Raw genomic sequence first — 26,624 nt, forward strand, 5'->3', positions numbered from 1 at the left:
GCTGGGGTCCAATCCACTTCCATCCTTCCCTTCCTTCCTGCTATTTCTTTCCCCCATCTCCTTTTCTCCACTGTCTTCTGTATTTTCATCTATCCACTGTTTCCTTCCTTCCCCATATTTGTGTCCATCCTTCCTTATTCCTTCCTTTCCATTTCTTTCCTCCTCTTCATGTGTCCACTCTGTCTTCCTTCTCTTCATGTGCCTGTGTCCTCCTGTGTGTGTCCACTGTGGCTGGGCCACTGTGTCTCCACCTCCATATTCTCTGTGTATTTTCTCCTGTCCATTCCATGTGTCCACCTCCTTCCATTCTGTGTGTGTGTGTTGTCTGTGTGTCCAGTGTCCTTCCTGTGTGTGTCTGTATTTTATATTTTCCGTGTCTGTGTGTGTGTGTCTGTGCGTATGTGTGTCTCACTGCTGTGCTGTATATTTCCTTTCCTTCTTCCTTCCTTTCCTTCCTCCTTCTTTCCACCTCCTTTCCTTCCTTGTCTCTCTCTCTCTGTGTGCCTGTGTGTGCCTGCTGCTGCTGTGTGTGATGTGTATATATGTGTATATATGTGTTATATGTATATATATGTGTGTATATATGTATATGCATATATATATATATCTATATATATATGTGTGTGTGTATATATATATATATGCTCTATGCTTATAGCTAATGATGTGTATGTGACTCTCTCTCTCTCTCTCTCTCTCCTCTTTCTCCTCTCTCTCCTTTCTCTCCTCTCTCCTCTCTCTCCTCTCCCTCCTCTCTCCTCTCTTTCCTCTCCTCCTCTTCCTCTTTCCTCTTTCCTCTTTTCTTTCCTCTTTCCTCTCTTTCCTCTCTTCTCTCTCTCTCTCTCCTTTCCTCTCCTCTCTTTCTTTCTCTCTTTCCTCCTCCTCCTTTCCTCCTCCTCCTGTCTTTTTCCTCTGTCTGTCTCTGCCTCCTCCTGTCTGTCTCTCTGCCTGCCTCCTTGGTCCATATTCCTTTCTGGGATCCTTCCTGTGGTCCTTCTCGTGCTGTGTCTTCCATCCGTGTCCATTTATCTTTTCCTTGTGTCTGTGTCCTCACTCCTTGTCTCGTGTCCATTATGTGTGTGGGTCGGCTCCATGTTATCCGTTCGGCTCCTGCCTCTCTTTCTTTTTTGTCTTTTTCTCTCTCTCTCTCTCTCTCATCTTCCATTCCTCCACTCTCTTTCCTCTCTCTCTCTCTCTCTCCTTTCTTTCCTCCATTTCCATTTCCTTTCCTTCCTTCCATTTCTTTTCCTTGTGTCCATTATGTTTCCATTCCTCCCTTGTCCATCTTTCCTTCCTCCGTATTCCTCCGTGTCTTCCTGTCTCTTCCTCCTTTCTTTCTTCCTTTCCTTTTTCTGTGTCTCACTGTGGTGTCCTTCCTGTCCTTCCATGCCTGTGTGGTCGGCATTTTCTTCCACTGTGTGTCCTCCTTGTCTGTCTGGGTTATGTGTGTGTCTGTGTGTGTGTCTGTGTCTCTCTTTTTTTTTTTGTCTTTGTCTTTCTCTCTGTCTCTCTCTCCTGTCTCTCATCTTTGTCTTTCCATCTCTTTCTCTCACTCTGCTCCTCTCTCTCGCTGTCTCTCTCATCTCATATGTCTCATCTCATATCTATATCTCTCAGATAACAGGAATGTGAGGATTATGGGACTTTATACATTTTATTAAAATTTTTAATATGGCTGGTTTGATCGTTTAGATGATCCTTTGTTGTTTGTTTGAGGATTGTTTATGTTGTTTGAGGTCATGTCATGGATCACTGGAGTCGTTCAAATGTCATCTGATGATGCATCAGTGTGTATAATGTGATGATGATGATGTGTATATGTATATATATAAATGTATATGTGTGTGTGATGATGTGTCATCATGCTAGTCTGGTTAGTCTAAATGATTAAATATAATGAGTTTCATTCTGTATCGTTGGGTTTGATTTCCATAGTCTCCATTTGGCCACTGTGTAACTGACTTTGACTTACAGTTCTCCCTAGCTGCCTCTGAAAGAGATTCATACTTAAGGAGTTTAACAAATAAATATGGCTACAAGTACTTGCACACACCAAAAATCACAGTCTGAGAAATGGACTCATATTACCTGCAAGTTCTGCACATGTCAAAAATGAACAATCTGAGAAATAATCTACAGTAAGAATAAAATGTTGCAGTAATGTTGCAGCTTTAATTTTTCATTTTCTCTAGAAGCTTACAAAAGTGCATTTTTCAGGAAAGGAACTGTTACAAGAATATAGTGAGGAGTAGGGGTAATTCATCTCCAAAGTTCATGCCATGTGCTTGATTATGTGCATTTTTTTCACACATTTTCACTTTGATCATTGTATACATACGTAAGACAGAATGCCTGTGATCATTTGTGGATTTGGGAAATTGCAGTCCAGAGGTACTTGTTCTCCTCACTTCCTTTGGAGGTGCTGTGTCTCATCTCTGGTTTTAATGATGTAGAATATATTCAGACATTAGAATTTAAAATAAAGTTTGGTATTGGCACAGAGGGATAGATAGGGCCCAGACTCTACACTGGTTAACTTTGGCTTGATTAGTACCCTGGACACTGGAGGAATTGGTCTGGCTGGTTGGAATAGAAATTATGGGGTTTGCCTATTTGCTTTTCCAGATGGGGAGGGTGACATTGTGTTTAGTCCGTGTACAGCGATCTCCTTTGGATACTAGAGGCCTGACAAGGGATGTATGCTTGTAAGAGTGGGTAGGGCTCCGTCTTGGTATGCAACTTAAAAGGCAAGTGCTTTCACCTTCTTTTTTTCACTGCATACCCAGCCTTTCTCTATTTAACAGGGCATGAAAAGGGAAGTAGTACTGCTAAAAACAAAAGAAAAAGAGCACCCCTGATAGCTGCCCTAATGGTGGTCACACTAGTGGTGAAGTCAGTGAGAAGTCTTATGGTCAGCATGCACGAGGTGGGACCAAAAAAATGATTAAAACAGGTATCAAAGTGAAAACAGTACACCTGTAGTAAACTTATTTTATGATTTCATTCTAATTCTGCATTTGCTCTTTAGACATGTGAAGTGGAGGAGGCATGCTTTGATGAAATGGTAAAAGTGTTTCACATTTTGGGCTTCACTTCTCACTCTTAAGAAAATCTTAGCTGTTGTGATCAATAATAGCTCAGTTGACACATTCTTAAAGCATCCCTATGTCAATCTGTTTGTCTTGTTTTGACATTCCTATTCCTGCTTGGTCAGCTATGGTAGTACCTTTCTGTACCTGTAGTAATATGGAAATTGTGTAACACAGAAGGTTTATTGCTTCTGGTCATTAATATTTCACTCTATAAAATTGTTCCTTAAAATGATGATTTTTTTTGTCGGCTTTATTTCCTTTGTACATATTTGTGAAATTTCCTTTTTTCTCAGTAATGTAATTTGCTACCTGAATGATCTGTATTTTCTGTGATTGTATTCACGTGAGTTATGCCTGAAATTAATTACAATCATTTCACACTACCCTTGTAAATAAGCATAATTAAATAATTACTTGTGATTAGCATTTTATTCTGTAAAGGTGTTGTGCAGATGTTAATTTGTTGAATGTTTCATTGTTGTTTCATTTGCTGACAACAGGTCCTTGAATTTTTGTGTTGTCCAGATGATGATTCCCGACATGCAGAACGACAGCAGGTAAAGCAGTGATCACTGTTTCATAGTTTTATTTGCTAGTTAATCTTGGCATTTCCCAAACGTTGTCTTAGAAGTGTGTCACAGTTAAGTTTATAAGGTGATCAAAAGTGTCTTCATTGAAACTGTTAGGAGGGGAAGAAAGTTGGAAGCATCTCAAATTACATCCAGAAGAGACTGTTAACAAGACTGGTAACGCAGCACAATGTATTAGAGCTTCTTCATGTCCAAACAGTAATCTATACCTTTTTGAATGGCGATTTTGGAAGGAAAATTTGTCAAATGCAGAAATTCTGTCCTCTTTCTCTCGCTGAATAAACAGTAAATCAAAAGAAAAACATAACACAGTAGAAATACACATCCCCAACTCTGATATATTACTATGAGTAAAAAGTAATAAGTACATTGCCTTATCATAACATTAAACAATATCCAGTAAGTAAAAATCTCTTAACTAAACCGAAAGCCTAAATGCTAGAGACGGAAAAAAAATGTAGCCATCATCATAGAAACAGAAAGCAGACAGTAAGCTAGGAGTCCTGTTGCATACACACACGCAAAGGCCCATTATTATTTCACCTCTGAGACAAATTTGAAGATGTCAGTACACAAAGTAAAACACTGCATGAGTACAAAAACATATCTAAATACAAATAAAACATGCACAGAAATTACCACAGAAACACAGTTAAACAGAGCAAAAATGATACCTCCAGCTAACCAAGAAAAATGATAGGGTGGGAGAACATTACTACTTCTGTATGTTTCTTTTTTCCAGATGTTCTTCATGTTTCACTGTTGCAGACCTAACATATGGGTTATCCGGCTCCTGGTAGCCCTCAGTTGGCCAGAATACCAGAGTCCTCAGTATATGACGTGGGCTGTAAAACTGCTGTCAGAACGTCAGGTATAAAGGGAGGCAGCCGACGCCATTTCCTCAGTCTTTCTTGCCGCGGAGCCCGAAGCAGATGCAATTCACACTTGTGCTGGTTGGCCATTTACCTTCTTTTTACATTCCGACTACCAAGGTGAAGACGCCCAGAGATAAGTACCTTGTTGGGGACCCTCTTTTCTTGCTTTAAAGAATGTCAGATAAAGCTAATAATTGTCTTGCCTGTGGAAAACAGATTCCGCACAGTGATTTTCATTCTTATTATATAACTTGTTTGGGCCTTGAGCACGACGTCCCTAATTGTGATCTCTGTGCTTCCTTCAACCCACTTACCATACGCCATTGAGCTAAGATTTTGCGTAAGCGTTTCAGAGTCTGGCCTAAGTTCGTTGGTGTAGCGTCTTCTGGTCTCCCGACTTCCGATGTACCTAGGAAACGCAAGGACAAGGACCGCGACTGGCCTAGGGTTAAATCTGCTGATGACGCACCGGTGAAATTGGTGATCAGTGAGGCACTTTTGCAGCCCCTGCAGTCCGCAGATTTTCAGCCGCAGGCCTCTGCCGAGACCTTTATGTTGTCCTCCATGCCGCAGGCTGCTATTTCGTCTTTTGACCCCCCCTCCTGTCACCGCCTCAGATGGGTCCGGAGCCGCTATGCAGGCACCAGCTTCTGACGCCTCTTCTCTTAGACATCAGACCAGAGCCAGACTGACTACCTTAATTCAGACTTCTGCAGTTGCTAGGCCTCCGGAGTCCCTCTGGATTACTAGCAAACCTTCCAGCCGCAAATCTACTCACAAGCAAGCATCGGCCTCCCCTCCTTTGCCTCAGACCCAGTTGGTAAAGATGGCTAGTGATCTTCTTTCCCTTATTAGGGGCTCTCAACCACCCCCTTCCAAGAGGGCTAGGGAATTGTCTCCTGATGTTTTGTCTGTCTCATATTCTGAGGTTTCCAGTATTTCTGCTGGGGAAGAAGGAAATTCTCAACTTTTTTCTGGCTTTCAGGATTCTGATGCTGAAGACTGTATCCCTTCAGCCTCCCCTCCAGAAGATTTTTCCTTTGGGGATACTTAGAATACCCTTAGGGAGCACTTTAAATGGCAAAGTCAGGATTTTCCTTGGTTTAAGAATATAATCAGGGAATTTTTGGATTTGCCACAGCATAAGCCTCTGGCCATTGTTCCAGTTTTGAAAGTTGTGGATGATGTTTTCATGGAAAATTCTTTAACTCCTAATTCTGTTCCTCCTGTCCCTAGAAAACCTGATAGGTATTATAGGGTTCCTGATTCTCATCAATTTCTCTTCAAAAATCCTACTGCTGATCCTGAGATTATTTCTCAAGGCCCCAAGGGTGTTAAGGCTACTACTGCTAAAAACCCTGTACTTTCTGATAAGGAGTCTAGGGCCTTGGACAGGTGGGGTAAAAATGTCTATACCTCCACAACTCTTGCCATTAGATCTGTGAATTGTCTTTTTCACATGCTTAAGTATCAGCAGCATACTTTGGAGGTTATTAAGGCTAAACTTGGGGATGATCCTTCATGTTGGAGAACAAAGATTTACAAGATTTACTAATTTCTGCCACTCCAGTTAATAAAGCATTCACTACATTGTGGTTTTGACACCTTGGTGGCTTCCTGCAAAGCAGCAGCCACTGGTTCCGTTATTAGAAGGCATGCTTGGCGTAGGGATCAGCCTCTTTCTGAACCTGTTAAATCTAAATTGCTGGATGTTCCTTTGCACAAAGACCACCTTTTTGGTAACAAGGCTGAGGAGGTACTGAAGAGGTTGGAGGATAAGGTGAAATCTATGCAAGCTGTTAAAGAATTCCTTCAGGTTCAGCCTTCTCGGTTTAGTAGGCATTATCCTTCCAAGAATTGGTCTTTCCCTAACCTGGGCAAGCAGGGTCGCTGTAGGCCTAGGGGTTTCAGATCTTCCAGAGGGCAGTCTTCTGCCCCTCAAAAGGCTAAACAGTGGCATTCTTCTTCTAAATCGGGAAGTTCTAAGCCAGCTTCCCAAAGCAAGCATTCTCAATGACTCCGGCCTTCTTGTGCCTACTTCTACGGGTCCATGGTTTCCTTTGGGGGGAAGGTTAGCCAGGTTTGCAGAGGTATGGTCCACCATAGGTTCATAGGTTAGTCACAGACGACAAATGGGTGCTCAGTATAGTAAACCAAGGCTGCATGTTTTATTTTCACACCTTCCCTGTTCTACAAGGGGACCCAGATATACCAAGAACTCTCAGGGCAGAGGTAGAACTCAAATTTCTTCTCTACTGACTATGGGTGTTATAGAGCCAGTTTCTGCATCTCAGGCAGGCCTAGGATTTTATTCCAGACTTTTTCTGGTACCCAAAAAAGGGGGCACCTGGCACCCTATTCTGCATCTGTCTGTTCTAAGCACTTTTCTGGTGATTCCCAAATTCAAGATTCTCACTCTTCAACAGTTACTGCCAATGCTGGGCAAGGATTCATGGCTGGTAACTTTGGATCTCAAGGAGGCTTATCTGCGTATTCCACTAAGGGAAAGTTGCAGACAGTTACTTTGTTTCAGGGCTGGGGAGCAACACTTTCAATTCTCTGCACTGCCCTTTGGCTTATCTACTGCTCCCAGAGTTTTCATGAAGTGTGTGGCACCAGTCATTGCTTTTTGCAGGCAGAGAAACATTCACATTTATCCTTACCTGGACGACTGTCTCATTCAAGCAAACTCCCCAGAACAAGTAAAAAAGGATTTGGACTTCGTGAAGAACATTCTCACCTCTTTGGGTTACACTGTCAACGAAAAGAAGTCAAAGTTGGTTCCTACAAGGGAGATTGTTTTCCTGGGACCAAGTCTGAATACAGCCACCCAGATGGTATTCCTCCCTCAAGAGGCACAAGAAGACATTTTGGCTTACTTCAAGAACTTGGCAAGCATGACCCAGCTCTCTGCAAGGCAATTCCTGCAAGCACTGAGGTTCATGGCTTCATGTATGCTGATGATCCCATATGTAAGGCTGCATATGAGAAAACGTCAGTGGTACCTCAAGAACCTTTGGTGTCAACACACAGAGGACTTAGACTTGATTCTTCCTCTAATTCCCTGTCTACAAATGGAGTTTCTCCAGTGGGCGACAGCCTATTCTCAGAACAAGGGTTCTACCTTTCCGCCCACCACCTGCCAGCCAGACTCTCACCACAGACGCCTCAGATTATGCATGGAGAGCACATCTGGAAGGCAGGGGCATACAGGGGGCCTGGGGCACTCAGCAGATTCATCTGCACATAAACTTGAAAGAATTGATGGCAGTGCAGCAGGCCTTGCTGGCTTTCAAGGACCTAGTCTACCCTGGGACTCTTCTGATCAAGACAGACAATACCACAGTCATGTGGTACATCAACAAGCAGGGGGGACTCACTCTTACCCCTTGTGCAGACACAGCATGAGACTATGGTCCTTAGCAGTTTCCATGGGCTTACATCTAATAGCCCAGTATCTTCCAGGGAAGCTAAACTCCTTGGCGGATCAATTGAGCAGACATGCTCTAGATCCTCACGAGTGGCAACTGAACAAGATCATCTTCCATCGCATCATTCAGCATTGGGGCACTCCACAAGTGGATCTTTTCTACTTTCACACCAATCATCTCCTTCCAGCCTTCTGCACCAGGAAGTTTCACAACAAAGCTTGGAATGTGGACGCTTTGTCCTTCCCATGGACACAACTCCCAATTTATGCCTTCCCTCCTCTGCCTCTTCTTCCCAGAGTGCTGCTAAAGATAAGGGAAGAAAAATCAAAGACTATTCTTATAGCACCAGACTGGCCCAGGCAACATTGGTATCCTCTTCTTCGCAGCCTTTCCCAAGCTCAGCCTTGGCATCTTCCCCTGGTACCAGATCTGTTGGTTCAGGAAGGGGGATAGTTTCTTCATCCTCATCTTCAAACTCTGCATTTAACTGCCTGGCTAATACTTTAAGTCTTTCCCAGCAGGTGGTTGAAGTTCTTCATGTGGCCAGGAGGCCTAGCACCAGGAAATCCTATGCAGATAAATGGAAGAGATTTTGCTCTTGGATGCAGGCTAAAGAAGAAGAGTCTTCTCATCCTTCTATTCCCTCATTCTTGATTATCTAGCAGGCTTGCTTAATGGTGGCCTTTCCTTTTCTTCAATCAAGATTCATGCTTAAGCAATTTCTGCTCATTGTTCTTTTGTTCAACCCATTTTTTCTCACCCCTTGATGAAGCAGTTCCTGAGGGGAGCTAGCAATCTTAGACCTCCCAGAAGAGCTCCTACTTCTGCTTGGGATCTTAGTTTTGTCCTGGAGAAGCTTACTCTATCTCCCTTTGAACCAGCTGCCTCTGCAGATATAAAGTTTCTCTCCTGGAAGATTGCTTTTCTTTTGGCTATTAATTCTCCCAGAAGGGTTTCGGAACTGCAAGCCTTAATGGCAGTAGAACCTTCATTATTTTTCATACAGATCGGGTTTCTCTGAGAACTAAGTCCTCCTTTATGCCTAAGGAGGTTTCCAGTCTGACCCTTAACCAGTCTATTCACCTGCCTACATTTTCAGTAATCCCCAGAATAAAGGGGAAAGGAAGTCTGAGCAGTTGGTTAGTTTTACTCCTGGGGCTCAGGGTAAAGCTATTTCGAAACAAACTATCTCCAAATGGATTGCTCATTGTATTCACTTTTGTTACCTGCAGCATGGGAAGGTTCCCCCTCAGGGTATTAGGACCCATTCTACTAGAGCAGCCTCTACCTCTGCAGCTGTTTAGAGAGGTGTGCCTACTAAGGACATTCTAGAAGCAGCTACTTGGTCTTCTGTCCATACTTTCACAAAGCATTACAATCTACCTTTGTTTTCTAAATTCAGTGCTGGTTTTGCCTCTGCAGTTCTGCAAGGCCTCCTTACCAACCCTTAATCTGTGATCCCCCCCCTTTGTTTTGTTTTCCTGGGCTTTTGGGAATCAACCCATATGTTAGGACTGCAACAGTGAAACATGAAAAACATAGTACAGTTGTGTACACTTACCATAAATGCAGATGTTCGAGTGTATTCACTGTTGCAGTCCTAGTTTCCCACCCTCCATTCCTCCTTTTTTTCCTAAGGCACAGACTAGATATTTTATTTTTTGGATGGCATGTTTCCAGGATGCTTCCTTCCTGGGTTAGCCTTCTTTTGGGGGTTCCTGACAGTTAAGGCAAGAAAAACTGAGGAAATGGTGTCGGCTGTCTCCCTTTATACCCGACGTTCTGACATTTGTACAGCCGACGGCAGCCGACATCGTATACCGGGAGCCGGATAACCCATATGTTAGGACTGCAACAGTGAATACACTCGAACATTCTGCATTTATGGTAAGTGTATACAACTGTACTTTCTTGGGACTTGCACCAAAATGGTTACTCTTGTGAATATTTTTAAGGTGTAACAAACATGTTATCAACTTAATCAACTTAAAAAGTATGATGGCCAATACTGTGTTCAGATGTCTTTTTATTTCTTGAACTTGCCACCAAATTGATTACTCAGTCAAATATATTTGATGGTGTTACCTGGAAAGCAGTGTACATATTTGTGAAGCATTGTGTAGCTGTTGTGTTCTCATCTGGACTCATTCATCTGCAAGAACTCACTTTTGGTGTTGTGTATTGTTAGCAACTCTTTATAAATTGGACTGTGGAACATTACACAACAGTTTGATGGAGGGGTCCCTTAAATGACTACCCTTAAAAATGTAGACCAAAGTTCCACATTTAGTTATGAGTTAGTTAAAATGGGCAAAGGATGTATTTTACAGTAAAATACCGTACAGAGCATATAATTGTCATACATAATCTACTAAATGTAAAATTCAGACTGAAAAAAAAAGTAGATTGTTGTTTTGTAGCTGCAGTGTGGTACTTGAGGGTGAGCATGGTACAGATATCACTGCATGTCAAGGGGTTGTAAGGTAGTCACACTTTGGGCTTGTGCCTCAGTGTACCCCAGGGGGAAATGCAGTAATGTTTGTACCATATAGACCCCATTGTGTCTTAATGCATGCATACATATATTTACTGTAGGAAGTTGTGTTGGTAATATTTTAAAACTGGCAGAGCTAGACACTTGATAATGTAAAAAATTAGCTGTAGGTAATTTGGTTGCATTAAGTAATGTTACCAAAAATGGGCATGGGTATTTGCAGGTAAAAAAGTGGGTTAAGGATCCAGCCTTTTCCAACCTATACCAGGGGTCAGTGCTAACAATGGGAGGGGTCTGCATGCCCCTTTTGACCAGTGTGTACCGACCATAAAACTCAGCAGTTGTAGGTCAATAAGTTACTGACTGGCCTGTGTCCAGTTGCCCAGACTGGGTTCCTGGAATAGCTCTGATGAGTAAAAACTGGACATAAAATCCAGTCAACCTGCCAAGCATGAACTAAGGATTGCTACTACCTGTACACAGCTTGGAAATGGATAACATAATGGTAAGGGAGAGGCGGACATCCTCTGTATCTAGGAGACAAGATGGATGGGTAGTGCAGCAAGACAACTTGACTTTGGATCCAAAGTTTACTTCTTAGTGTGGGGAATGGGGGTTGGGGTGGACAAACTAGACATGATGTAGGAATTGTAGTGAGACAGAGGTTTCAGAAGACAGTGAGGAATGTCATCAGAATTAGTGACAGACTCGTGGCATTCAAATTCCAGTGTAAAGAATAGGACTTGGCCCCACAGCAGGGTTGTTATAATGTAGAAAATTTTGCATTTAGGCAGCAGTTGTAGGATCCACTAGATAAAGCAGGACAACATGAGTTGCTGTTGATAATAGGGGACCTGAGTACACATATCTGAGAAGACCGAAAATGATGTGAGGACTGCCTGGGTTAAGGTGGGTGGGACAACAGGAGTAAAGAAGGAGATGCCATTCTAGACTTTTGTCCAGCAGATGTCTTAATGGTGGCCAACACATGGTTCAGCAAGAGAGACCATCAGAAGATCACTTACAAGAGTGGCTAAAATGCAACTCTGGTAGACTTCCTATTAGTAAGGAAACCACACTGGGGAAAAGCAACTACTGCAAAGTCATCCCCAGTGAAACAGCTGGCCCACAGCATAAACTACTGGTTTCCACAGTCAGCTGCAAGCAATGTTCAGAGAAAGCTTAAAGATCAACAGGGACTAGATTTAAGACCTGGAAATTGACTGTAAAGAAAGCACAAGCATTCAAAGAAGTACTTAGGGCAGTAGCACCTAAGGAAGAGGAGGAAATAGGTATAGTTGAAGCGAATAGCAGTGCTTTGAAACATCATGTGTGGGTACTATAGAAAACATATGTGGTGGAGACAGATATGGAAATAAGGTACATAAGGAAAGCTGGTAGAATGTAGAAGTCCCGGAAGTCATCGAAAGAAAGGAGGAGTACAGGAAAAAGTGGGAGATAGAAAAGACAGACCGGGTAAAGAAGGAATACTGGTTGGCTAACGCAGAGGCAGTTGCATTAACAAAGAACAAGACATTAGAGGCTTCTGGAAAGTGACTCAGTAGATGGAAAAAAATAAACTCTACAAGGTTGCAAAGCAAAGACAGAAAGATAAAGAAGATGGTCATCAGACACCCTTCAAAAGGGATTCCAACAATGACTATTTCATCAGTCCATAGGACATCAAATGCAAATGGAAGGAGTACTTCCAGCAGCTTCTGAATGAAGAATCCCCCCCCCCCCCAGAAGGTGTACTACCTCAGTCACAGCCTACAGTGAAAGAGGAAGAAGAGTCCACTCTGTAAGAAGTAAGAACAGCACTAAAGAAAATGAAATCAAGAAAAGCAGCAGCTTCAGAGGAGGTCGCTGAAGATATGATTAATATGTTTGTTGAGTTAGGAGAGAAGTAGCTCCAGGTGGTACTCATGGGAGGAGAGAAAGGCGTATTCCAGATGACCAGATAATAAGCGCGCTAGTGGCAATGTACAAGAAAGAGCAAAGGAGATATTCACAGCTGTTGGGAAGTATAAGAGGTATCAAACTCCTGTTACATTGCATGAAAGTTCTAGAGAAAGGTGAGTGATAAATGTGTATGCAGTGTAGTAGAAAGTAAGATGGTTGATGAGCAGTTTGGATTCGGATCAGGATGCAGCACGGTTGACCTGATGTTTGCAATGAGACAGATAGAAGAGGCTAGAGAAGAGGAAAGAGTCCAACTGGACATTCCTAGACTTGGAGAAAGTATATGACAAGCTTCCAAGAAAAGTGATTTGGGCAGTCCTGCGATGGTTTGAAGTCTCAGAAATATTGGTAGATTTAGTGCAGACAGACAATGTACAAGGAGCCAATGACACAAGTATAAACAGTGTTCAGGCTTAGAGTGGAAATGGGTGTGCATCAGAATTGAGCTGCAGTGCTGTTCATACTGGTGATGGGACTACATTAGCAAATCGGTCTGAGGGGGCAGGCCAACAGAGTTGCTGTATGCAAACAATGTTGCATTAAAGGCAGACTCTGAATAAGAACTTCAGCAAATAATATGGGAATGGAATGTAAACCTGAAGGCATATGGGAAGAAATGAGTACAGGTGAGACCATTATAGTGGCAGCAAATGAGGCAAATTGGAAGCTGAGAAATGAGCTAGAAGGAAAAATAATGGATCAGGTTAATAACTTCAAGTATCTGAGAGGAGCGGTTGAGGAGAACAGAAGTCTCAGGAGGCCTAAGCTAAAATCAGAGGGTCTTCAGCTAACTGGCAAAGTATGTCTGAGGGTAGTGTGTGAGAGAAATGCCAAAAAAAAATTAAAAGTAAGGTATACAAAACTGTGGTTTGACAAGTATTACTGTATGGTACAGAAACCTGGACAATGAAGACATTGCAGTTGACAAAGATAGTGGTCATGGAATTGAAGTGACTGATACTGGTGGTAGGATATAGAATGTGGGACAGATGAAGAAATGACATCTGAGCAAAAGCCCTAATAGCTCCAATTGCAGAGAAAGTCAAAGAGAACAGATTACTGCGGTTTGGGCACAGCAAGAAAGCAGAAGACATTCTGAAAAATATTTGGGATAAACAGGAAGATGGCAAGAGGAAACAAGGGTGGCCAAAAAGAGATGGATGGATTGTATGACAAAAGACTTGTGACAATCAGGCATGACTGTTGAAGAAGATAGGAGAGTGACACTGAATTAACAGAGATGGTGATTAACAGGACACCCCAACCCCATGTTGAAATGTTGAAAATAGGATGAAAAGGGTAGTGATAATGAAGTTTTTAAATGTACTCCTTGCAAAAAGCAAAAAAAAAAAAATATATATATATATATAAAATACAGATGCACACATATAAACACACAGTTTGATCTCTGCGTCTTAGAGAGGAGAATTGGTATTATGTTTGATTTATGAATCCGTATAACTCCTCGAACTGTAAAGAATGGGATCTGACAAGAATAAGGCTGCATTGAATAATCTTTCAGAGTTGCCATTACAGACATTAGGGCTGCTCCATAGGTAACACTCTCCCAGAATGCCTGAAACCTGCCTCTTGTTTTTATGCAGCACACAGCTCACATTTCTTAGTTCTTCCCTGCCATACTGAGATAGGTCTGACGAAAATGGCTGCAGGCTGTTCTTTTGACAAATTTTACTCATTCCTGTCTTTGTTTTATTTGAGCAGTATTCATCTATTTTCATTCTTCCTTTGGTAGTGAAGATTACAGATTTGTTAAATTTTCTTTGCTTATGCATCAATGGGTCTACGCCCTTTCATCTCATGACATCCAATCCTGTTGGAAGTGTGAAACCTAATACTGATACTCATAACACTTCGAAAGATTAAACTGCAAGTTCAACATAAGAATCGAGCTCCAAATGTTGTTGCATCTGTAAAATATTTTTGCAGGGACATGAGAAGTTGTAGCCTCCACACCCCTACTATTTACATGTGCTAACTCTGAGATCACTGTACTTCAGACTAGGGAGAATACTCTTGAGAGGCAGTATTTTAGAATTAGTATGTGTCCCCCACAATAACAGTTGGACTTCAAAGTTCACCACTGTTGCAGTCCTTGGAATTTCTACAGGTTCTCTAAACATGGAAATATGTTTATGGTGATATAGTTCCACCCTTTAACAGGCATGCTGTTTAATTTGTCTAAGAATTGCACATAACACTTGTTTGTTATTCACAATATGCAGAATTTAATCATGACATAGCAGAGATGTGGTGAAAAGTACTAATCCCATTACTCTTAGGCTGTGTCTTTTCTTCCAGGCAGATGCACAGTGTAATGAGTCATCTGTCTCTTCTGAAGTATCTCAGTCAGAACAGCCTTCTGTTTCTACTGAAGAGGAGTCTAAAACATCTGTCTGCAGCAACTCTGTGAAAGGCTTCAACCATTTACATCCTAGCAGCCCATCCGCTACACAAGGATTTCAGAGTGATAGATAAGTTGGGAAGTGCATTCTTATGTCCATCATTTCATTACAGGTGAACTACCTTACATGTGGCAAATTTTCAATGGGACCTGCATTATGAAAGGTGTAACGTAGTGTATTTTAAAGGATTATTGGATAGGCAGTTGAAGAAAAATTTGAGGATCCAGGCCACTACCACCTCAAATGTGAGCATCCTCATGGTCCATGTTTTGTGTAACATGGGGAAAGGTGCAAGATTTGACATGGCCATGTAGCAGCATTCCTTTTGCTGTACTTTACAGACTTTGCCAAGGCCATCATGACAAGTTTTCTGAATCCCCCCATTCACTGGACTACTGTTTTGGCAAGGAAGGTCAGCAGTATTTCAAACTTCAAAACAGCAGAGCAAGAATCCCTCTGCTTTTGTTATAAAATTCCATCTTTCACAATGTTCATTTAATAGTATGCAGAAGAGCTTCATGTGTGGGCCTCAACAGTAGCAGGTGAGGGCTGGGAAAAAAGGCACTGCCAAATAGGGTCACTGAAGCTTGGTGCTCTCATTGATCACCAAGTGGCTGTGGTCTGCCTTGGGCAAGCTACAAAAGTCCTGAGGCATAGCCCAACAGTGTTCCACTTGGAGGTCACAGATGGAGTCCCCCACCATTTGAAAGTTTGGAAAAAGATTACCAAGTTTGGTTAAGGAAAGAAGAGAGATAATACAGTTTCTGGACCCCCCCCCCCTTCCCCGAATTCCTTTGTTACACTTGTCACTCATTGCAGCCTATCAGAAGCAAGTTGCAAGGATGGAGTTGATGAGCCTCATAAGGAAAAGAGGCATCCAAGAGGTCATACCAGAGAAGAAAGGCTTAGGATTTTATTCCAGACTCTTTGTTGACATAAAGGATAGATGACCTTCAGGACAGTATTAAATCTCATTGGCCTAAATAAATTCTTCCCGATAGAAATATTGTCAGTGTTGTTGGTGCAGCCTGTACTTGTCTCTCTAAAAGAAATTAAATATGCAGTCTTTGGCCCTACAGGAAGCCCTCACATCAGAATTGTCTCCAAGGCCATGAGGTTTCTGAAATTCTAGTTTGGAGCCAGTCATTACAGATGAAAGGATCTCCCCTTCTATTTCACATTTTACCCTGGTGTATTTACCAATTGTACATAGTAGTAACTCACCAGAGACTACAGGGAGACAGAAATTTTCTTTTAGCTAGAAATTGGGCTCCTTTCTGCTCTATTTATAGTCACTGTGGTGAACATATTGGAGTTTCTGGTTAAACTGTTAATCACACTGGAGATAACATTGAACCTCGCAAAATTTTACTTACTTCCCTTTCAGTGTCTGACATTCATAGGTTGTTCCTTGGATGCTTTCCTTTGTCAAACTTTCCTGAGCCAGGATAAAATGCTTTCTCTACAACATGTACTTGTACCTATCCATTCCTTCCAGGCTGTACCATCAGGGACTTAGCCTTATGGCGTCTTCAGTTTTTATGGTCCTCCATGGTAGGATTCACCTGAGGACAAGTCAGAGTACAGTTTTGGTGCAGTAGACTGAGAATTTTGACTTTGTTTTACTTACAGTCACTAAAAGTGTAGCTTGTCTTAAGTGTGTGGGAAGCACTAATGACTGGACTGTTCAGAGTGCCCACTCTTCTCATACTCCTTTGTGGAAGTACACACTAGCTATATTTTTCTCAGGCATTAGTAAATATGTGTCTTTCTTATATGGTGTTGGGGGCAGTCCCTGAGGATGTGTCTACTGTATGGTGGGGTGGGAGGCTACAGCAGGTAGACCGATCAGGATACTTTCTTATCTCAGGAGTCTCAGTTTCACATAAACCCTGTAGAAATTGTATCAGTTCTTTTGAAAATAGTTGTTTTTCAGGACGTTTTGTCTCAAGGAATCTTACCTCTTCAGCTGGGCAAAGTGGCTATGGCAATTATTATTGATTCCATTATTGATGGAAGGGGTTCCATAAACCTACCCCTTTGGGGTTGCAATTGACTTTTGGTTAAAACATCAGATATTAAATGGGGAACACTTAGTGAAGGATTCCTGGGATTTCTTAACTAAGGTAAAAAAAGAAATTTTTGGGAAAATGACTTCACTTTTTTAACAATTGACGTAGTAAACTTGTTTTCTAGCATCCCTAAAAAAGAAGGAATTGAATACTTTTTGGAGAGCCTTAATAACAACACCCACTTGAATAATAACAAAAAAAGAACTAATAGTAGACTTTATGGAGATAGTGTTGGACAACAACTATATTTTATTCGAAGGTGAATACTACAGGCAATCAAAAGGAGTAGCTATGTGCCCCCGTTTTTGCTAATCTTGTGCTTTTACAATGGGAGCAAAATCAGGTTTTTAATAGCCAATACCACAAGTACATGAAGTTATACGTCAGATTTCTTGACGATATCTTTATTTTATGGAAAGGCCCTGAAGACTTAATTCAGGAATTAATTTTATATCTAAATGGTAGTACAAGTTTCTTCAAATTTACATACACATATAATAAGAAAGGATTGAACTATCTTGACACATACATAGAGAAAGGAACTAATGGATTTAGATCCAGAATTTACAGGAAACCTACTTTTAGTAACTCTTATTTAGAATACTCAAGCAACCACCCGATCAACAAAAGAATAGTATTATTAAGGGACAAATGATCAGGGTTGCAAGAATGACCTCTGAAAGGGAGGACCTCGAGGACGAATTAACTCAGGTTTCCAAATTGTTTGAGGACAGGGGCTATCCAAAAAAGGTGATTAAGGAGTACAAAGAATATGTTTTGGGAGAATGGGGCAGTACATATAAGCCCCTGTTAGGTAATTATGAAGGTATGGGACAAGTTACAACCACAAGAGAATCTGAAACCATTAGATTTGAAAAAGCTATGGTAATACCATATGGGAGTAAAGCACAAGAGGTTGAAAAAATAATAAACAGAAATTGTTCTATTCTTAAAAATAATCAAAAATTATGGGTTATAGGGGGACACAAACCCAATTTTGTTTACAAATTGGGGCCTAATTTAAAAAAAACCTTTGAAAACTGACAAAGAATAAAAACATATGGTGGTACTAAAAAATGTGGACGTTGTTCCCAATGTAAATATATTTACACCAATGAAAACATAATAATAAACAACATTTTATCATCCAAAGTCAATTTGGTTAAGGGTAATTGTCAAACTAAAGGAATAGTTTACTTGGCTATTTGTAAATCCTGCACTTCTTTTTATGTAGGAAAAACGGAGAGAAGACTAAGGGACAGGATTTATGAACACACTTACCAAATTGCCACAAAGAATTTGAATAATGCCTTATATAAACATTCTTTAAGTTGTAACAGTTTTATTGAATTTAATTTTGCCATTTTAGAAAAAGTGGCACATCAACCGAGAGGCGGTGACTATAGTAGCCACATAGAAGAGAGGGAAACATGGTGGCAAATCAAATTACAAGCTGGTCAACTGCCTAGGTTGAACGAAGTGATTTCAATCCAACCTATTTTAAATAAAAAGGTTTTAAATGTAAAATGAACTTAGAGGTAGTAAACATGTTTGTTGTAACATTTTTAGGAAGTTTTTAACCAGCCCATGTATTTTATGTTTTTTATATATATTTAACAGAGTCAAAGTGTCTCATATTGTTGGTCAAGAAGTTTAAAAACACTAATTAAGTCATCATGATGTCATAGTCATATGGTATAAAAGAAGGTCAATGGGATTGTTTTTTGATTCTGATGAAATCCGTATGTAAAGGGAAGAAAGCGCTCAATCAACTAATTTTATTTGTTAATAGAGTCAGTGGTGAATTCTATCTCAGCAGTGTTTTTCTAATGTTATAATGGTCTACTCATATCAGCCAGCAAAGAGGAACTTGTTCCAAACCTCTGAGAGTTTGACCATGGACAGTCATTTCACTCCACTCTCTGATAGTGATCTGTATCACAGGAGAGTTAAATTCTATGGTGGGCAGCTCAACCACTCTCTTCATGTCTCATCGTTTGTCCCCGACTACCTCATTGCAAAGTTTTTTCACGTCAGGGCAAATCAGCATATGATATGTTGGTAGCTTCAGCAGACAGTAACTGTCTCATCTTTTTACTAATACTCCTAGATGGTTAGGACAGGGGTGCTCTGGTGTACCATATGAACAACTGGGACTCCTATATCCCCCCATTTCCTCTAATGATAAGATTCACAGGTACTTACAAGGCTGTTGATCATGAAGAATTTTAGAAGCCTAGCAATGCATTATGAAGTTTTTTACCCTTTACTAAAAATAACCCAAAGTCGAGCAGAACATTTAAATCTTTCATTCAGAAAGCCATATGTCTCAACATTAAAGTCATTCTCATAGCCCCCATCTGTCTCATACAAACCTAGTACCCCCCCCCACGGATTAATTTTTGTTGTTAAGAAGCAACTGTATGTGTGACCTTGTAATACACTTCTCTCTTACCCTTCAAGCAAATCTCTCTCAGATCTTCAATCTTTAAACTGACGACATGGCTTTCCCAGTTCCTTTAATGATTAACAGACGCACATTTTTAGTGATGATTAGTGCCACCATTTCCTCCTCTTATGGAAATTCTACTCAAAAAACATTCAAAAACACAGGCCTTGTCTTCTGTTTGAGCTTATAATAGTCATAAATTCTTTCTCATTTTGTGTTACTTTGGTCTTCTCAAGTTTGCCTGAAATATTTGTGTCTGCTGTCACCTGGTCTTCCTTAAAAGGATAATTGGCTGCTATTTTTAATTTTCACTCTGGGTTAGCCATCTCTTTGCTTGCCTCTATTATGGTAAGTAAAACCTTTTTATATAGTTCTGTTCACCAAAGTCTTCATGTTTGAGATCTGATTCCGCCATTTATATTTTTGTTGGAAAAACTCAGTGTAGCAATTTCTGAGACAGCTGGTCGTGTGGACGTGAAGTTTCTGTCCTTAAAATACTGCTAGTGGCCATTACTTCTGCCAACAGGAATTTGGAAATTGCAGGCCCTTTCTATCAAGTGTCCAACTTTCTTTCTCACCTGGATGGGATGCTGCTCACAACAAAGTCATGTTTCATGCCAAAAGTTATTTTAATTTGAATCGCTCAGTTGACCCACCTGTGCTATCTTCAACATTGTATGGATAGTAGACAGACAGCTCAGGTTTTGCGATCAGAACAATGCCTTTTTGCAAGAATGACCAGTTAATTGTATTCTTTACTAAGTTTACATTTTTAATAGTTTTAAAGCTTACTCTTGTTTTTATGGTTAACTAATCATGTTGAATTTTGTTACCTTTGTCACAGTAAACAGGGGAAGCCTTTGCCTGCAACTTCCCATTGCACTTTTTACCAGCTGCTTCTAGTGCCAATATTGATGTTATTTGGCTGCTGCAACCCTGGTCATCACAGAACACCTTTGTGAGGCATTATAAACTGGATATTTTTCCCAGTCCTTTCCTTCTTTTGACTTGCATTAGGGCTACTGATGTTTGTGATATTTCCCATGATGCTGGCCATCCAAGAAAACTAGCCAAGATCCTAGAAGATACCAATATGGTCTTATCAGATACAAAAGTTTAGTACTTAGCAGAATGATCTGTAAGAAGAAAGTCCATTTTCCGTGATATACCCTTCTCCCTTCTCCTGTTTAAGGTATCTTGTATGTAGTCTTTTCTCTTTCATTAACATTTTTTCTTCTTTTGTCTATAGCAAGAAGACGTGGTGAGTATGAAATGCATGATACATGACAGAAAAGGGTTTGATTCAGGCAGCCTGGGAAAGTTTTTATCATCTGAGTGGTCCTAGTGTCTGTGGAGTTAAGTCCTAAAGGTTCCCAAAGATTCTCATCCTCCTTTAAAGATCTCTCATTACTGTAAGTAAAGAACTTTCACTTTTCAGCCTTTTTAGAAGCTGCTCACCATTTAACTAAAAAGTTCCTCCCTATCCTCACTTGCACATATGGTTCATCTTGACATCACTGTGAAGCCTAAGAGCAAATTAATAGAATTTCTTGTAATATGTAAAGATAGCCTCAGAATAAGCACTGAATGCATTATGCACTTGTTTGTAGAGTGAGTATAACTGCCTAATATTTCTTTATCTTCATGGGCTTTTGCCTACTGTTCTGGTTTCCCCCTCCTTTCCAGAAACATGCTGTAGATGAATTGACAATCCCTCATACTGTCCACAGATGTGTATAACATGTGTATGTCCTGAGATGGACTGCTGCCCCATCCAGAATTAGTTGTTTGACTTTTGCCATGCCCTCTAATTGCCAAGATAGCTTCCTACTGCCCTGCTACTCTCAACTGTATTAAGAGGGTAATGTGAGAAATAATGAATGAATGATTGTGGAGAAGTATTACTTTGTGTACATTATAGTTCATTTATTTTGTGAATGAGCATCAAAATTCTGGTAGTTCATAATGATGATTGCCAAAGCATAACAGCCCCCCTTAACAACATGTCTCATACATCACGCATGTGTATACACACACACAGTACACTTTTCCAAATGGTGTTTTATTGGCCTTTCTTTGTAGAATGTGCATTTTTCTGTGACTGTTGTGGGATATTTGGGAAATAATACCTTGTGTTAAGGATATAATCTTGTGATTTTACTAGAAGATTTTTTGTAGTAAGGCATTGTTCTTCTATATTGTGGAGTAAAATGCTTTGTATATTTTAACACATTTAATTTGCTCCACCTTTATTAAGATGTGGTTCTAATTTATTGGTATTTAGCTGGGTATTTTCATTTTGGCAAGGGCATCACTCAATTCCAGTTTATACACAGTGGTTTGTATATAAAATCCATTATTAAAGTGGGTGGGTGGGGACATAAATGGTTGGGTACTTAAATTAAGCAGTAATACTTTCTAGGGTGAGAAGTAATGGAGGACCGTATCACTCAGTTATGTTGAAACCTGATACCATAAGCAGAGGATCTTAGACTTTGGACGGTCTAGTATTCCCTGGTACTTTTCTCCCTAAATGTTGGTATGTTTAGAAAAATATGACTACAGGAAAAAATATTTTAAAGTCCACTTGAAAGTGTTTTTGCAGGCCAACTAAGGCATAAAGGTTTTGACCTTGATTATGCCCTAGAAGATGGAATAGCCAGCCTGAGAGGGATGGGAATGAGTGTCCGATACCAACTTAATGATTTCAGAAGGACATTGTTGGGAGAATCCCATTCCACTACTTGAGAGAAAGGATGGATATTGCAACTCCTGAATTTGGAACTCAGGGGACATGAGCATATATAGAAGTGTACAAGCACACTAGAGCTGTAATTCTCAGATGTGAATAGATTGCACTTACACTGGGTACAGCATTGAAAGCATTGCATTGCACTGCGCTTTACAACCAGCTGAGGGGGTGGAATGTTTGCAGCATTAAAAAAAATATCAAATGGCAGGGGGCATTGGATAATAGCCCTGGTCCCTAGCTGCCATCCCCCAGGGTCCTACAACTCCAGAGGTTAGACAAAATAAATGATATAAGTGGTCGGTGGAGTCTGCATTCATGCAGGGAGTAGTGGGAGTGTTGGGCACAATAAATAGATAAGTAAATAAATAGAGAATCACTTAGCAGCTTATGCATTAAATAGCTCCTCTATTTGGTAAGGTTGTACAAAAAGATAAGTTTCTATGCATGTAGTGATAGTCACTAATTTGGTAGTATAGTGAAATAGTAGTAGTGTTAGACTCTTAACGTGTGTGTGTGTGTGTGTGTTTGGTGGGGAACGATTTTCATAACAGTAACCATATTAAATGTATATGGAGATACTTTATAGGCAGCACATTATAACAGCTCGAAGGCTTTTTGGACTACAGTCAACCAGCTATTAAAAACTGGGCACGGAAACGTATACCCTATGCCTACTTCATCTAATCATAATGTCAGCATAGCCAGCAAATTCACTGTCCACTTCATCCAAACAGTAACCTCTCTTATTAAACCCTCAGAAAAGGCAGACACAGGTTCCTCTACTCCCTTGTTAGCCCCTCAAAACACTTCAACTTAAACCATTTTTTTCTAAACTCAAAAAAAATACTAACATTAAAACCTACCACTCTTGTCCCTGATAACATACCATCTGAATATTTAAAAATTACTGCTGATGCTCCACTTTTTGCTGCTTCCATTCTAATCAACCACTCTTATCATTGAAAGCTGTTTCCCAGCCCTGTGGAAAAAGTTCTGTATTCTTCCTCTCCATAAAGGTGGAAAGTCAAGTGAGCTTTCAAGCTTCATGCCTATAGCCATATTGTCTCCACTCTCAGAAATCCTGGAGAAGTGTACTCAGTCTCAACTCCTGAGCTTTCTCACTTACAACTACCTCCTTTCTCCTTCACAGCATGTTTTCTCTCGTTTTCATTGTATATGTACTGCTCTTCTTAGTTTTATAACATCTGGTAACCAATTTCGAAACTCTGGAAATTTAGTTTCGGCACTTTTCCTAGATTTATCCAAAGTTTTTGACATGGTATCCCACCAGAAATTGCTTTAAAAACTAGCTTGCCTCAGATTACATGAAACTTCACTCTCTCTGTTCTCTTGCAACTTCTCAAATAGACAGCAGACAGTAAAATGTCAAAATGACATCTCTTCTTTCCTTCCGGTTACAGTGGGTGTCCCTCCGTGATCTATTTTAGGTCTCCTGTTCAATATATTCATTAATAATCTCCACTTGGCTTCTAAATCAACCACTGTCATGCAGTATGGAGGTGGTTCAACAATCATCTGTTCTGCTAAAAGTATAGGTAAATTAAAACAACTTACCCAAGATACCTTTCCCATCCTGGAGGCCTTGGCTGTCTGATACACAGCTGCTCATTAACCCTAAAAAACAAAACTGATCCTATTTACTGTGACTTCCCCAGTCTGGGCTAAGAATCAAGGAGCCTGAATCCTAACCACTGGCACTGGAGAGGGACCTTCACTTAGAACTAAAATGGATATACCCAGTATTTCCAGATGCAGCTCTCTGCATCAGGCACACTTTCCCTTAAGAGCAAACATGCTGATTTTGGGGTCTTGGTTTCCCCATCTCTCTCCAGATCCCAATAAGACTCTCCACTGGCACAGCTGTAGGGCTGAATCATCAGCTGAGTGTCCAAGCCAAGACCTTCCAGCACCTTCTCTGTGAAACCAGTGCTTCGTGTCCCTGCTCCAAGCAGCTGACGCACACACTCTTTTACATTTGGTTTGTGCACGCATTCTCACACACACACACACACACACACACACACACACACACACACACTCTCACACCTGGAAAAGGCTGGCACAGATTTACTAGCTATGGCTTCTTCTGCCCAGACTATAAAGTAGTTACACTGCCACCAGACACTACAAAGCCAGCTACTCTATGGCTGTTACAAGGGTGCCCAGTTATACTTATGGAAATTCATATTAATATAAATGGTAGTTTGACCACCAGCAGGGCTTTCAGGAGTGGTCAGAGCTGTCATGAAATATATGTCAGAACTCAGAGATTAAAATATTCTCTAAAAGACCAGCTGCAATGAAAAGTTTAAATATATATTGAATAGTAAATAAGAAAAGAATATGAAAATACTAAATGTCTATTTACAGTAAATGCCAGAGTTTCAATCACAGGGAATATTAAAAATAACCCAGGTGGCAGTGGTGGCTGGTGACTTCAAATCAAAGGGGGGTCTGCAGGAGACAGCTAAATGGCTGGGGCCAGCAGGATGGGGTGTGGTCAACTAGAAAGGGGTGGGGCTATGCTCAGAACCACAAAAACTGGGACTTCAATTAAATATGCTTCCCTGGGTGCCAAGCCGTCATTGTGAGAGTCCAATCAAGAAAAAATGAAGTGTAGAAGAAAAAATATTTCAATGCATTGGCTACCTGGCAGTTTACTTAATATGTATATGGAAACAAAAAGGTTGTGAGCCATGAAAAAATAAATTATTTTTTAAATACATTACTGAAATGCCAGTCAAAATCAAGTATAAAAAAACCAGCAGCACTCAACTCAAACCACTTCTCCTTGTGCTGTGGTTCTAATTATAATTTATATTCAGCTTTATAAAAGCGCCAAGTAACATGCTGAAAGTAGCAATATCTGTGATGCCCCCACTTGTAAAAATGTTTCTTATCCAAAAAACACCTGCTGCTTGACAACTATCTGCTTGTTTCATGAGGTAAACATGATCAAAGTAAAAAATGAACAGCAAACAAGAAACAAGCTCAAGATAAATTGCTTAAAGGATTACTGCACAGGTTATGGACCACACATAATAGATTGGCATTCTGTTTAATTTACGGGTAAAGCCTGCAAAGATGACAAATGTAATGATCTTCTGAAAATACTGTAATCCTGTCCCTTATTATAAATACTGGCATATGCATGTCAATACCTAAGGCTTATACGTTATCTAGTTATGTAAATATTCTCTGCATAGCAATAACAAAAAGACTTTCAGTGTTGGTAATTCTTTAACAGTATGCTTATTAAAGCGTACTTGCATCTTACAGTCTCAGACAAGCTTACCTGATGGTATTTAAAGTATTGCTACTTAAACACAGAGCAACAGGCACTGCAACAGCATGCATTTTCTGAATAATAAGCATAAATCAACAGTATAAAAAATGACAGATAAACAGAACATTCTGCAAAATCAAGGACAGATGAAAAGCCCACTGTAATACTTGTGTCTACATTGGATTGGGGGGGGGGGACTCTGAACACTTACACTGCACAACTGCTCCTTCCCTCCTTGCCTTGTTAGGACACATCCAGTCACTACATGGGGGAGTGGGGTGGCAAGGTATGTCACAATTTGAAATGTCTCTAGCTGACTGTGATGGCCCTGGCACATTTGTCATACCTCTCAACCTCAGGGCAAGAAATCTGGACAAAGCCATAAATAGAAGTGGGACAAAGGCCCAAAAATAAGGACAATTTTTAAATATTGCTGTTATAAACTTAGAAAGATAATAGAATAGTAGATCTTACATCAGTATGAATTTTCTGAAGGGTATGAAATCTGAAACTCAAATGTCTATCATTATTTTCTAACTTCATTCTTTAATGATTTTCCACTAATTTGCCAGGAAACCACAATTTTATGAAAACGGACCAAAAAATGTGATGCAAAAATATAAAATACCCACACTGGGTACCTGTCAAAGAAGGGACACTTTTTTAACATTAGTACTTTTAACTTGAGCAGCTGACAAAGTAAGAGAATCTACATGCATTTCTGAAATAAAAGTAATCTATAACTCTGATCATTACAATTATTTAATTGTAAACCCTCCACGCTTTCTTCCAAAATTGCCATTTTGCAGAGGGATTATTAGGGGGAGAGCAACATTTTGAGCCAAAATTGGTGACAGTTGAGAGATTTGGATACACCTAATTCTATAAAGAGATTTATTTGCGTGTACCTCTCAACCTCTTAATGCAGGAAATCTGTACAAGGCCAAATATATTGGGGGAACATACAAACAGTACTAAAAATTGCTGTTGTATAAACTTAAGATAGTTGATAGAATAACAGGTCTTGCTTTAGCATACATTTTTCTGAAGGGTATGAAGTTTGAAATTCAACGTCAGTCATTATTTAGTGACTTCATTCCTAAATGATTTGCCAGAAAACCACAAATTTTATGAGGAACAAACCAAAAATAAGAAGCAAAAATCTATCCATTCTGCG

At 40.3% G+C, this 26,624-nt stretch overlaps 1 protein-coding gene across 1 annotated transcript in view; it reads left to right on the forward strand.

Moving 5' to 3' along the window:
* VPS8 (VPS8 subunit of CORVET complex) overlaps nucleotides 1–26,624 on the forward strand; it is a 2,195,799-nt gene that overhangs the window by 1,372,620 nt on the left and 796,555 nt on the right. Inside the window, exon 24 of the mRNA XM_044075401.1 lies at nucleotides 3,593–3,649. Within this exon, the coding sequence (XP_043931336.1) occupies nucleotides 3,593–3,649 (57 nt within the window). The remainder of the gene's footprint in view (nucleotides 1–3,592; nucleotides 3,650–26,624) is intronic.

Source organism: Protopterus annectens, chromosome 6.part1, assembly GCF_019279795.1.
Source record: "Protopterus annectens isolate FY-2018-M chromosome 6.part1, PAN1.0, whole genome shotgun sequence".
Lineage (NCBI taxonomy): Eukaryota > Metazoa > Chordata > Ceratodontiformes > Protopteridae > Protopterus > Protopterus annectens.